Here is a 15,192-nt window from a genome sequence, read left to right as displayed (position 1 = left end):
GGAGAAGGATTACTTACCCTTACTTACCCTATCCTAGGTATTCCTTGAAGAGGTGGGGTTTCAGGTGTCTCCGGAAGGTGGTGATTGACTCCGCTGTCCTGGCGTCGTGAGGGAGTTTGTTCCACCATTGGGGGCCAGAGCAGCGAACAGTTTTGACTGGGCTGAGCGGGAACTGTACTTCCTCAGTGGTAGGGAGGCGAGCAGGCCAGAGGTGGATGAACGCAGTGCCCTTGTTTGGGTGTAGGGCCTGATCAGAGCCTGGAGGTACTGAGGTGCCGTTCCCCTCACAGCTCCGTGGCGAGCACCATGGTCTTGTAGCGGATGCGAGCTTCAACTGGAAGCCAGTGGAGAGAGCGGAGGAGCGGGGTGACGTGAGAGAACTTGGGAAGGTTGAACACCAGACGGGCTGCGGCGTTCTGGATGAGTTGTAGGGGTTTAATGGCACAGGCAGGGAGCCCAGCCAACAGCGAGTTGCAGTAATCAAGACGGGAGATGACAAGTGCCTGGATTAGGACCTGCGCCGCTTCCTGTGTGAGGCAGGGTCACTCTGCGGATGTTGTAGAGCATGAACCTACAGGAACGGGACACCGCCTTGATGTTAGTTGAGAACGTCAGGGTGTTGTCCAGGATCACGCCAAGGTTCTTAGCGCTCTGGGAGGAGGACACAATGGAGTTGTCAACCGTGATGGCGAGATCATGGAACGGGCAGTCCTTCCCCGGGAGGAAGAGGAGCTCCGTCTTGCTGAGGTTCAGCTTGAGGTGGTGATCCGTCATCCACACTGATATGTCTGCCAGACATGCAGAGATGCGATCGCCACCTGGTCATCAGAAGGGGGAAAGGAGAAGATTAATTGTGTGTCGTCTGCATAGCAATGATAGGAGAGACCATGTGAGGTTATGACAGAGCCAAGTGACTTGGTGTATAGCGAGAATAAGAGAGGGCCTAGAACAGAGCCCTGGGGGACACCAGTGGTGAGAGCGCGTGGTGAGGAGACAGATTCTCGCCACGCCACCTGGTAGGAGCGACCTGTCAGGTAGGACGCAACAAGCGTGGGCCGCGCCGGAGATGCCCAACTCGGAGAGGGTGGAGAGGAGGATCTGATGGTTCACAGTATCGAAGGCAGCCGATAGGTCTAGAAGGATGAGAGCAGAGGAGAGAGAGTTAGCTTTAGCAGTGCGGAGCGCCTCCGTGATACAGAGAAGAGCAGTCTCAGTTGAATGACTAGTCTTGAAACCTGACTGATTTGGATCAAGAAGGTCATTCTGAGAGAGATAGCGGTAGAGCTGGCCAAGGACGGCACGCTCAAGAGTTTTGGAGAGAAAAGAGAGAAGGGATACTGGTCTGTAGTTGTTGACATCGGAGGGATCGAGTGTAGGTTTTTTTCAGAAGGGGTGCAACTCTCGCTCTCTTGAAGACGGGAGGGACGTAGCCAGCGGTCAGGGATGAGTTGATGAGCGAGGTAAGGTAAGGGAGAAGGTCTCCGGAAATGGTCTGGAGAAGAGAGGAGGGGATAGGGTCAAGCGGGCAGGTTGTTGGGCGGCCGGCCGTCACAAGACGCGAGATTTCATCTGGAGAGAGAGGGGAGAAAGAGGTCAGAGCATAGGGTAGGGCAGTGTGAGCAGAACCAGCGGTGTCGTTTGACTTAGCAAACGAGGATCGGATGTCATCGACCTTCTTTTCAAAATGGTTGACGAAGTCATCTGCAGAGAGGGGAGAGGAGGGAGGGGGGAGGATTCAGGAGGGAGGAGAAGGTGGCAAAGAGCTTCCTAGGGTTAGAGGCAGATGCTTGGAATTTAGAATGGTAGAAAGTGGCTTTAGCAGCAGAGACAGAGGAGGAAAATGTAGAGAGGAGGGAGTGAAAGGATGCCAGGTCCGCAGGGAGGCGAGTTTTCCTCCATTTCCGCTCGGCTGCCCGGAGCCCTGTTCTGTGAGCTCGCAATGAGTCGTCGAGCCACGGAGCGGGAGGGGAGGACCGAGCCGGCCTGGAGGATAGGGGACATAGGGAGTCAAAGGATGCAGTAAGGGAGGAGAGGAGGGTTGAGGAGGCAGAATCAGGAGATAGGTTGGAGAAAGTTTGAGCAGAGGGAAGAGAAGATAGGATGGAAGAGGAGAGAGTAGCGGGGAGAGAGAGCGAAGATTGGGACGGCGCGATACCATCCGAGTAGGGGCAGTGTGGGAAGTGTTGGATGAGAGCGAGAGGGAAAAGGATACAAGGTAGTGGTCGGAGACTTGGAGGGGAGTTGCAATGAGGTTAGTGGAAGAACAGCATCTAGTAAAGATGAGGTCAAGCGTATTGCCTGCCTTGTGAGTAGGGGGAGGGTGAGAGGGTGAGGTCAAAAGAGGAGAGGAGTGGAAAGAAGGAGGCAGAGAGGAATGAGTCAAAGGTAGACGTGGGGAGGTTAAAGTCGCCCAGAACTGTGAGAGGTGAGCCGTCCTCAGGAAAGGAGCTTATCAAGGCATCAAGCTCATTGATGAACTCTCCGAGGGAACCTGGAGGGCGATAAATGATAAGGATGTTAAGCTTGTGGAACATCAATTCCTGTTCAACTACCACAGCTGCACAAGCATTTGGTAAGTGAAAACAAGACACACAATGCAAGCACATGCCAGAGATCGATACAACAGTTACTATTACTCATTGTCTGTAATTGAAAATGAAGGAGTTGGACCTTATACAAGTGGAGTCCTAAAAAAACAATTACAAACTACAGTATTTTTTAAACCTTTTGTCATGGCCATATTGTATCGTGTCATCTAATGTTGAATCTCAACCAAACACAGTCTAATGTGGAATCTGAATCATGTTGACTATATGTTAACGTCTATTTTTTATTTATTTATCTTGGAGCTCAGATTCTGTGTGGTAAACACATCTGTCATGAGTTTTCATGCTGCAGTGTGACACTACCTATTGAACATAACATCAAAATATCAAAGTCTCCTTACCTTAATATCAAAATAAAGTTTTGTGAAAATATCTGTCAGTATATCTAAATTAAAAGTGTTTAAAATAAATAAGTAAAGCAGGAAAAGGAAATCCACCTGGTTGAGTGAGTCAAGCTGGTGACGGTTGTAGTTGTGCAGTCAGTCAGAGAAGATGCAGATGTCCTTTAGTTCTCTCTCTCTCTATGCACGTGCAGCAGACAAGCTCCCTCTCCTCTGGGACTGACTGTTTCTGTATTTACTCTTAGCTGCCTTACCTCAGTCTGGCTCTGACCTGGGGAGCAAGCCTCCTATTGGAGACATTATGTGGAGAAAATAAATTGGTGTATGGATCAAATCTTCCATGTTTTCATACAGCAGGTTATCCGTTTAAACTATCATTTCAGTATGTCAAGACAATCAAGACATCTTCAACTGAGCCCACCAAGCATTTTGGTAACCATAAATATGATCTTCTTTGATCAGAAATAGTGACCAATAATCAAACAGATATCCCATCCATCCGTTCTTACATCTGACAAATAGCATTGTGAAAAGCTGATAAGTGTGTCTACAACTCAACTGTATTGTACATTTCTCAAAGTAAATGACACGCGTATTGGTTTTGCCAATGGTCAGATAGTTCAACTATAGTACCAGTGTCCTGGTCCAATGGTGGTCCAAGCTACAGTGGAAGGTTACTGTACCTGGAAGACATCTGGATGAACTCTCCACATTGAACAGAAGGAAACAGTAAGGCAGCAGTTTATGGAAAAGGGTCTAAGTGCACTGAAAGCACTGCTTTGATGTCAATCATCCTGAAAATAGACTACCTGTCTTACAATGACAACATTATGGCCCTAACCGCTTTTAAAGTTGATGGCCAAATCGTTTCCACGTTTCATAGAGAATTTCCATTATTCAGGTTTATGAGGTAAGGATGACAGAATTAGTGCCAGTCGAAGAAAAAAGGAGCCCTTGTAGTCCTTGACTTTTCATCTCATAGGCCTAACCAGCAGTGATGTAACGCAACACAATTATACTATAGTGGATTTGTCTCAAAGCCCTTTTGAAAAACAGAACCGTAGCCCCTGCCCTAGAACTGATCAAGTGTATAACATATTAATATGCGATGCACAGTCAATACAACACACAGCATACTTATGGATCCAAAATAAAAACAAGATCTGTCCATCAATTAAATGTGTTTTTAATAGACAAATAAATATAACTTCTGTCTTTTTATGCTGCAGCAGCAGACGGTTAAATGTGACGGAGTCCTCAGAGGACACCCCCCGTCTGGGGAACAGCTTGTCAATAACTGCATCCGGCAGAGCAGACTGGTCTGCTTACATTGACTTAATTCAAAAAACAGGACCACCACTTTTTCCTTTATTCGAAACACAGATATAAGATCAAATGTACAAGTCATATAACTCAACCTTAAAAATAAAGAAATCTCAACACAGTCCTGTTGTAATAATTCAGGATAATGACAGTTTTCTATACACACTAAACTATAACGTACGAGTAACTTGGTGATATGACTTCTGCTCTTCGATCCTCTGTTAGATTACAGGCAGGTGCTTTAAATCTTTGGAATCCTTCCGTGCATAGCAATACTTCATACATTCTCTCAGTGCACCCTATCAGAAAGAATGTTGTTTGTAAAGGCAATCCAACAACGAACAGTGATCATGGGCAGAACAAATAAATATTTTGAGTCGAGGATACAATCCTCATTCGCCTGTTTTCAGATCTGTGTGCTTTAACTCCTCTGACTGTAATCGTCATGAAAACGCACATACAGCTCTGGGACCAGCCTAAATCATGGGCAATAATATAAATAAAAAACATTTGGGGGGGTTGCAGTGCTTGATTTGATTTGTGTAGGTCTAGACTTTACCGTGAAATTCTTACTTACTAAGCAACAGTGCAGTTCATGAAGAAGTAGACATTTATCAAGTAGGCTAAAATCAAAAGTTATAATAAAAAGTGACACATTAAGAATAACAATAACAAGGCTATATACAAGGGCACCGGTACCGAGTCAGTGTGCAGGGGTTCAGGTTAGTTCAGGTAATCTGTACATGTAGGTGGGGGCAAAATGACTATGCTTAGGTAACAAACAAACAGCGAGTAGCAGCAGTGTACAAGGGGGGTCAATGTAAATTGTTCAGCAGTCTAATGGTTTGGGGGTAGAAGCTGTTGAGGAGCCTTTTGGTCCTAGACTTGGGCGCTCCGGTACTGCTTGCCATGCGGTAGCAGAGAAGACAGTCTATAACTCGGGAGACTGGGGTCACTGACAATTTTATGGGCTTTCCTCTGACACCACCTATTATATAGGTCCTGGATGGCAGGAAGCTTGGCCCTGGGCCGTTCGCACTACCCTCTGTAGCGCCTTACGGTCAGATGCTGAGCAGTTGCCATACCAGGCGGTGATGCAACCGGTCAGGATGCTCTCGATGGTGCAGCTGTAGAATCTTTTGAGGATCTGGGGGCCTGTGCCAAATCTTTTCAGTCTCCTGGGGGGGAAAAGGTGTTGTCATGCCCTCTTCACGACGGTCTTGGTATGTTTGGACCATGATAGTTTGTTGGTGATGTGGATACCAAGGAACTTGAAACTCTCAACCTGCTCCTCTACAGCCCCGTCGATGTTAATGGGGGCCTGTTCGGCCCACCTTTTGCTGTAGTCCACGATCAGCTCCTTTCTCTTGCTCACATTGAGGGAGAGGTTGTTGTCCTGGCACCACACTGTCAGTTCTCTGACCTCCTCCCTATAGGCTGTCTCATCGTTGTCGGTGATCAGGCCTTCCACTGTTGTGTCGTCAGCAAACTTAATGATGGTGTTGGAGTCGTGTTTGGCCACGCAGTCGTGGGTGAAAAGGGAATACAGGAGGGGACAACCCTGAGGGTGTGTACTTAGACCATGAAAACACGTTTCTGGTGGGTGGCCTTTGGACTAGGACTGACAGTAGAGAACATGTAGAAGTACAGTTTAGTACAAGCAAGAAAAATATATCTGCTATTACACTCACTACTAGCGCGCTCATATTTGAACTCTTTCCTGCTCAATGTTTCAACTGTAGACCAGTGAAAATAAATAACTCCAAATAAACAGTATAATGTTAAACAGTATCACAGTAACAGGTAAGTAGGTAAATGTGTGTAGGTTAAATGTTTTGGAAAGAATCAGTAGTATTGGGGTCTGGGTCAAATTATCACAAAACATTTTTTTTTTAATTAAAATACTGCTAACACTACACACCCAGTGTGACAGTTATCAAATGCCAACTATTAAATGCATAATGTATTGGAAAGAAAACATATTTGTTGCCCAGGTCTGGTTGGAATGTCTGGCTGCTGTAGTAACAAGGGGGTCCAGTCCGTCAGCAGAACAGCGGCCCAGGTTCTTCATGCTATGTAGGGTGCCCCATAGGGGGGAGGAGCGTTCTTGGATGATGGAATAGCCATGGTGTCATCGTATGGGGGTAACAGTACCTGGGAATACAGAATAAAGGGTAATCAAGACCAGAGTCTTCTAATGTGTGACTGACAACAGACAACAAAATGCTATTTAACTGTTTGACATGGTTTCGAATATATTGTTTTTTTTGTCACTGGCAAAGACTACAAGCAGTAATATAATATGCTGTGTATTGGTCTAATTCCAAACAGCAGTTGGTCAAATATACTCTTGAGGATAAAGTGAAAATAGTGTGAGCTCCCGGAAGTGACACGATGGTCATATATAGAGAGGATGGCAGAGGATTTCAAAACAGATCTGTAATGAAGATCTGTAATGATCTTCAAATAGTCTGGATGGGAGAATAGAGAGATGAGAGAAGATTAAAGAGGGAGAAAGGCAGGCCAGGAATAAATGTGGTCCATTCTATTGAGAGGCTAAATCTAGAGAAGGCCATACAGTAAATGAAAGCAATCCAAGTCTATTGGAGCAGGTCCAGACTGAAATCTGTGAAGTCAAACAGTTTGGAATCGAGGCTGTGACTGTGGTTCTCAGTCAGCAAGGCAAGTCCACATTTACATCCTATCTGACTGACATGAGTCAGGTTCAGTCAGCAAGTCCACATTCACATCCTATCTGATTGACATGAGTCAGGTTCAGTCAGCAAGTCCACATTCACATCCTATCTGACTGACATGAGTCAGGTTCAGTCAGCAAGGCCACATTCACATCCTATCTGACTGACATGAGTCAGGTTCAGTCAGCAAGTCCACATTCACATCCTATCTGATTGACATGAGTCAGGTTCAGTCAGCAAGGCAAGTCCACATTCACATCCTATCTGACTGACATGAGTCAGGTTCAGTCAGCAAGTCCACATTCACATCCTATCTGACTGACATGAGTCAGGTTCAGTCAGCAAGTCCACATTCACATCCTATCTGATTGACATGAGTCAGGTTCAGTCAGCAAGTCCACATTCACATCCTATCTGACTGACATGAGTCAGGTTCAGTCAGCAAGGCAAGTCCACATTCACATCCTATCTGATTGACATGAGTCAGGTTCAGTCAGCAAGTCCACATTCACATCCTATCTGACTGACATGAGTCCGGTTCAGTCAGCAAGGCAAGTCCACATTCACATCCTATCTGATTGACATGAGTCAGGTTCAGTCAGCAAGTCCACATTCACATCCTATCTGATTGACATGAGTCAGGTTCAGTCAGCAAGTCCACATTCACATCCTATCTGACTGACATGAGTCAGGTTCAGTCAGCAAGGCAAGTCCACATTCACATCCTATCTGATTGACATGAGTCAGGTTCAGTCAGCAAGTCCACATTCACATCCTATCTGACTGACATGAGTCAGGTTCAGTCAGCAAGTCCACATTTACATCCTATCTGACTGACATGAGTCAGGTTCAGTCAGCAAGTCCACATTCACATCCTATCTGATTGACATGAGTCAGGTTCAGTCAGCAAGTCCACATTCACATCCTATCTGACTGACATGAGTCAGGTTCAGTCAGCAAGTCCACATTTACATCCTATCTGACTGACATGAGTCAGGTTCAGTCAGCAAGTCCACATTTACATCCTATCTCACTGACATGAGTCAGGTTCAGTCAGCAAGGCCACATTCACATCCTATCTGACTGACATGAGTCAGGTTCAGTCAGCAAGTCCACATTCACATCCTATCTGATTGACATGAGTCAGGTTCAGTCAGCAAGGCAAGTCCACATTCACATCCTATCTGATTGACATGAGTCAGGTTCAGTCAGCAAGGCAAGTCCACATTCACATCCTATCTGACTGACATGAGTCAGGTTCAGTCAGCAAGGCAAGTCCACATTCACATCCTATCTGATTGACATGAGTCAGGTTCAGTCAGCAAGTCCACATTCACATCCTATCTGACTGACATGAGTCAGGTTCAGTCAGCAAGTCCACATTTACATCCTGACTGACATGAGTCAGGTTCAGTCAGCAAGTCCACATTTACATCCTATCTCACTGACATGAGTCAGGTTCAGTCAGCAAGGCAAGTCCACATTCACATCCTATCTGATTGACATGAGTCAGGTTCAGTCAGCAAGTCCACATTCACATCCTATCTGACTGACATGAGTCAGGTTCAGTCAGCAAGGCAAGTCCACATTCACATCCTATCTGATTGACATGAGTCAGGTTCAGTCAGCAAGTCCACATTCACATCCTATCTGACTGACATGAGTCAGGTTCAGTCAGCAAGGCAAGTCCACATTCACATCCTATCTGATTGACATGAGTCAGGTTCAGTCAGCAAGTCCACATTCACATCCTATCTGACTGACATGAGTCAGGTTCAGTCAGCAAGTCCACATTCACATCCTATCTGATTGACATGAGTCAGGTTCAGTCAGCAAGTCCACATTCACATCCTATCTGACTGACATGAGTCAGGTTCAGTCAGCAAGGCAAGTCCACATTCACATCCTATCTGATTGACATGAGTCAGGTTCAGTCAGCAAGTCCACATTCACATCCTATCTGACTGACATGAGTCAGGTTCAGTCAGCAAGGCAAGTCCACATTCACATCCTATCTGATTGACATGAGTCAGGTTCAGTCAGCAAGTCCACATTCACATCCTATCTCACTGACATGAGTCAGGTTCAGTCAGCAAGTCCACATTTACATCCTATCTGACTGACATGAGTCAGGTTCAGTCAGCAAGTCCACATTTACATCCTATCTGACTGACATGAGTCAGGTTCAGTCAGCAAGTCCACATTCACATCCTATCTGACTGACATGAGTCAGGTTCAGTCAGCAAGGCAAGTCCACATTCACATCCTATCTGATTGACATGAGTCAGGTTCAGTCAGCAAGTCCACATTCACATCCTATCTGACTGACATGAGTCAGGTTCAGTCAGCAAGTCCACATTTACATCCTATCTGACTGACATGAGTCAGGTTCAGTCAGCAAGTCCACATTTACATCCTATCTGACTGACATGAGTCAGGTTCAGTCAGCAAGTCCACATTTACATCCTATCTGACTGACATGAGTCAGGTTCAGTCAGCAAGGCAAGTCCACATTCACATCCTATCTGATTGACATGAGTCAGGTTCAGTCAGCAAGTCCACATTCACATCCTATCTGACTGACATGAGTCAGGTTCAGTCAGCAAGGCAAGTCCACATTCACATCCTATCTGACTGACATGAGTCAGGTTCAGTCAGCAAGGCAAGTCCACATTTACATCCTATCTGACTGACATGAGTCAGGTTCAGTCAGCAAGGCAAGTCCACATTCACATCCTATCTGATTGACATGAGTCAGGTTCAGTCAGCAAGTCCACATTCACATCCTATCTGACTGACATGAGTCAGGTTCAGTCAGCAAGTCCACATTCACATCCTATCTGACTGACATGAGTCAGGTTCAGTCAGCAAGTCCACATTCACATCCTATCTGACTGACATGAGTCAGGTTCAGTCAGCAAGTCCACATTCACATCCTATCTGACTGACATGAGTCAGGTTCAGTCAGCAAGTCCACATTCACATCCTATCTGACTGACATGAGTCAGGTTCAGTCAGCAAGACATGAGTCATCAGTCCACATTTACATCCTATCTGACTGACATGAGTCAGGTTCAGTCAGCAAGTCCACATTTACATCCTATCTGACTGACATGAGTCAGGTTCAGTCAGCAAGTCCACATTTACATCCTATCTGACTGACATGAGTCAGGTTCAGTCAGCAAGGCAAGTCCACATTCACATCCTATCTGATTGACATGAGTCAGGTTCAGTCAGCAAGTCCACATTCACATCCTATCTGACTGACATGATTAGTCAGGTTCAGTCAGCAAGGCAAGTCCACATTCACATCCTATCTGATTGACATGAGTCAGGTTCAGTCAGCAAGTCCACATTCACATCCTATCTGACTGACATGAGTCAGGTTCAGTCAGCAAGGCATGTCCACATTCACATCCTATCTGATTGACATGAGTCAGGTTCAGTCAGCAAGTCCACATTCACATCCTATCTGACTGACATGAGTCAGGTTCAGTCAGCAAGGCAAGTCCACATTCACATCCTATCTGATTGACATGAGTCAGGTTCAGTCAGCAAGTCCACATTCACATCCTATCTGACTGACATGAGTCAGGTTCAGTCAGCAAGTCCACATTTACATCCTATCTGACTGACATGAGTCAGGTTCAGTCAGCAAGTCCACATTTACATCCTATCTGACTGACATGAGTCAGGTTCAGTCAGCAAGTCCACATTCACATCCTATCTGACTGACATGAGTCAGGTTCAGTCAGCAAGGCAAGTCCAGGCAAGTCCACATTCACATCCTATCTGATTGACATGAGTCAGGTTCAGTCAGCAAGTCCACATTTACATCCTATCTGACTGACATGAGTCAGGTTCAGTCAGCAAGTCCACATTCACATCCTATCTGATTGACATGAGTCAGGTTCAGTCAGCAAGTCCACATTCACATCCTATCTGACTGACATGAGTCAGGTTCAGTCAGCAAGTCCACATTTACATCCTATCTGACTGACATGAGTCAGGTTCAGTCAGCAAGTCCACATTCACATCCTATCTGATTGACATGAGTCAGGTTCAGTCAGCAAGTCCACATTCACATCCTATCTGACTGACATGAGTCAGGTTCAGTCAGCAAGTCCACATTTACATCCTATCTGACTGATCATGAGTCAGGTTCAGTCAGCAAGTCCACATTTACATCCTATCTGACTGACATGAGTCAGGTTCAGTCAGCAAGTCCACATTTACATCCTATCTCACTGACATGAGTCAGGTTCAGTCAGCAAGGCAAGTCCACATTCACATCCTATCTGATCACTGACATGAGTCAGGTTCAGTCAGCAAGTCCACATTCACATCCTATCTGACTGACATGAGTCAGGTTCAGTCAGCAAGTCCACATTCACATCCTATCTGATTGACATGAGTCAGGTTCAGTCAGCAAGTCCACATTCACATCCTATCTGACTGACATGAGTCAGGTTCAGTCAGCAAGTCAGGGTCATGTCCACATTTATCATCCTATCTGACTGACATGAGTCAGGTTCAGTCAGCAAGTCCACATTCACATCCTATCTGACTGACATGAGTCAGGTTCAGTCAGCAAGGCAAGTCCACATTTCACATCCTATCTGACTGACATGAGTCAGGTTCAGTCAGCAAGTCCACATTCACATCCTATCTGACTGACATGAGTCAGGTTCAGTCAGCAAGGCATGTCCACATTTACATCCTATCTGACTGACATGAGTCAGGTTCAGTCAGCAAGTCCACATTTACATCCTATCTGACTGACATGAGTCAGGTTCAGTCAGCAAGTCCACATTCACATCCTATCTGACTGACATGAGTCAGGTTCAGTCAGCAAGTCCACATTCACATCCTATCTGACTGACATGAGTCAGGTTCAGTCAGCAAGTCCACATTTACATCCTATCTGACTGACATGAGTCAGGTTCAGTCAGCAAGTCCACATTCACATCCTATCTGATTGACATGAGTCAGGTTCAGTCAGCAAGTCCACATTCACATCCTATCTGACTGACATGAGTCAGGTTCAGTCAGCAAGTCCACATTCACATCCTATCTGACTGACATGAGTCAGGTTCAGTCAGTCACATTTACATCCTATCTGACTGACATGAAGTTCAGTCACATTCACATCCTATCTGATTGACATGAGTCAGGTTCAGTCAGCAAGTCCACATTCACATCCTATCTGACTGACATGAGTCAGGTTCAGTCAGCAAGGCAAGTCCACATTTACATCCTATCTGACTGACATGAGTCAGGTTCAGTCAGCAAGTCCACATTTATCATCCTATCTGACTGACATGAGTCAGGTTCAGTCAGCAAGTCCACATTTACATCCTATCTCACTGACATGAGTCAGGTTCAGTCAGCAAGGCCACATTCACATCCTATCTGACTGACATGAGTCAGGTTCAGTCAGCAAGTCCACATTCACATCCTATCTGATTGACATGAGTCAGGTTCAGTCAGCAAGGCAAGTCCACATTCACATCCTATCTGATTGACATGAGTCAGGTTCAGTCAGCAAGTCCACATTCACATCCTATCTGACTGACATGAGTCAGGTTCAGTCAGCAAGTCCACATTTACATCCTGACTGACATGAGTCAGGTTCAGTCAGCAAGTCCACATTTACATCCTATCTCACTGACATGAGTCAGGTTCAGTCAGCAAGGCAAGTCCACATTCACATCCTATCTGATTGACATGAGTCAGGTTCAGTCAGCAAGTCCACATTTGACATGAGTCAGGTTCAGTCAGCAAGTCCACATTCCTATCTGACTGACATGAGTCAGGTTCAGTCAGCAAGGCAAGTCCACATTCACATCCTATCTGATTGACATGAGTCAGGTTCAGTCAGCAAGTCCACATTCACATCCTATCTGACTGACATGAGTCAGGTTCAGTCAGCAAGGCAAGTCCACATTCACATCCTATCTGACTGACATGAAGTCAGGTTCAGTCAGCAAGTCCACATTCACATCCTATCTGACTGACATGAGTCAGGTTCAGTCAGCAAGTCCACATTCACATCCTATCTGATTGACATGAGTCAGGTTCAGTCAGCAAGTCCACATTCACATCTATCTGACTGACATGAGTCAGGTTCAGTCAGCAAGGCAAGTCCACATTCACATCCTATCTGATTGACATGAGTCAGGTTCAGTCAGCAAGTCCACATTCACATCCTATCTGACTGACATGAGTCAGGTTCAGTCAGCAAGGCAAGTCCACATTCACATCCTATCTGATTGACATGAGTCAGGTTCAGTCAGCAAGTCCACATTCACATCCTATCTGACTGACATGAGTCAGGTTCAGTCAGCAAGTCCACATTTACATCCTATCTGACTGACATGAGTCAGGTTCAGTCAGCAAGTCCACATTTACATCCTATCTGACTGACATGAGTCAGGTTCAGTCAGCAAGTCCACATTCACATCCTATCTGACTGACATGAGTCAGGTTCAGTCAGCAAGGCAAGTCCACATTCACATCCTATCTGATTGACATGAGTCAGGTTCAGTCAGCAAGTCCACATTCACATCCTATCTGACTGACATGAGTCAGGTTCAGTCAGCAAGTCCACATTTACATCCTATCTGACTGACATGAGTCAGGTTCAGTCAGCAAGTCCACATTTACATCCTATCTGACTGACATGAGTCAGGTTCAGTCAGCAAGTCCACATTCACATCCTATCTGACTGACATGAGTCCACATGAGTCAGGTTCAAGTCCACATTCACATCCTATCTGACTGACATGAGTCAGGTTCAGTCAGCAAGTCCACATTTACATCCTATCTGACTGACATGAGTCAGGTTCAGTCAGCAAGTCCACATTTACATCCTATCTGACTGACATGAGTCAGGTTCAGTCAGCAAGTCCACATTTACATCCTATCTGACTGACATGAGTCAGGTTCAGTCAGCAAGTCCACATTTACATCCTATCTCACTGACATGAGTCAGGTTCAGTCAGCAAGGCAAGTCCACATTCACATCCTATCTGATTGACATGAGTCAGGTTCAGTCAGCAAGTCCACATTCACATCCTATCTGACTGACATGAGTCAGGTTCAGTCAGCAAGTCCACATTCACATCCTATCTGATTGACATGAGTCAGGTTCAGTCAGCAAGTCCACATTCACATCCTATCTGACTGACATGAGTCAGGTTCAGTCAGCAAGGCAAGTCCACATTCACATCCTATCTGATTGACATGAGTCAGGTTCAGTCAGCAAGTCCACATTCACATCCTATCTGACTGACATGAGTCAGGTTCAGTCAGCAAGTCCACATTTACATCCTATCTGACTGACATGAGTCAGGTTCAGTCAGCAAGTCCACATTCACATCCTATCTGATTGACATGAGTCAGGTTCAGTCAGCAAGTCCACATTCACATCCTATCTGACTGACATGAGTCAGGTTCAGTCAGCAAGTCCACATTTACATCTATCTGACTGACATGAGTCAGGTTCAGTCAGCAAGTCCACATTTACATCCTATCTGACTGACATGAGTCAGGTTCAGTCAGCAAGTCCACATTTACATCCTATCTGATTGACATGAGTCAGGTTCAGTCAGCAAGTCCACATTTACATCCTATCTCACTGACATGAGTCAGGTTCAGTCAGCAAGTCCACATTTACATCCTATCTGACTGACATGAGTCAGGTTCAGTCAGCAAGTCCACATTTACATCCTATCTGACTGACATGAGTCAGGTTCAGTCAGCAAGTCCACATTTACATCCTATCTGACTGACATGAGTCAGGTTCAGTCAGCAAGTCCACATTTACATCCTATCTGACTGACATGAGTCAGGTTCAGTCAGCAAGTCCACATTTACATCCTATCTCACTGACATGAGTCAGGTTCAGTCAGCAAGTCCACATTCACATCCTATCTGACTGACATGAGTCAGGTTCAGTCAGCAAGTCCACATTCACATCCTATCTGATTGACATGAGTCAGGTTCAGTCAGCAAGTCCACATTCACATCCTATCTGATGACATGAGTCAGGTTCAGTCAGCAAGGCTGACATGAGACTGACATGGTCAGGTTCAGTCAGCAAGTCCACATTTACATCCTATCTGACTGACATGAGTCAGGTTCAGTCAGCAAGTCCACATTTACATCCTATCTGACTGACATGAGTCAGGTTCAGTCAGCAAGGCAAGTCCACATTCACATCCT

The 15,192-nt window shown here is 45.6% G+C and overlaps 1 protein-coding gene across 1 annotated transcript in view; it reads right to left on the bottom strand.

The window, feature by feature from the left end:
• Positions 1–4,113: 4,113 nt before the first annotated feature.
• The window catches only part of LOC118367743 (lysosomal-associated transmembrane protein 4B-like), a 34,634-nt gene continuing 23,555 nt past the window's right edge, over positions 4,114–15,192 (bottom strand). Inside the window, exon 7 of the mRNA XM_035751375.2 lies at positions 4,114–6,424. Coding sequence (XP_035607268.1) covers positions 6,338–6,424 — 87 coding nt within the window. The 3' untranslated portion in view covers positions 4,114–6,337. The remainder of the gene's footprint in view (positions 6,425–15,192) is intronic.

The sequence above is a fragment of the Oncorhynchus keta genome, chromosome 34 (genome assembly GCF_023373465.1).
Source record: "Oncorhynchus keta strain PuntledgeMale-10-30-2019 chromosome 34, Oket_V2, whole genome shotgun sequence".
Lineage (NCBI taxonomy): Eukaryota > Metazoa > Chordata > Actinopteri > Salmoniformes > Salmonidae > Oncorhynchus > Oncorhynchus keta.
Note: the sequence above shows the minus strand (reverse complement) of the source record. Positions and strands in the feature narration are given on the sequence as shown.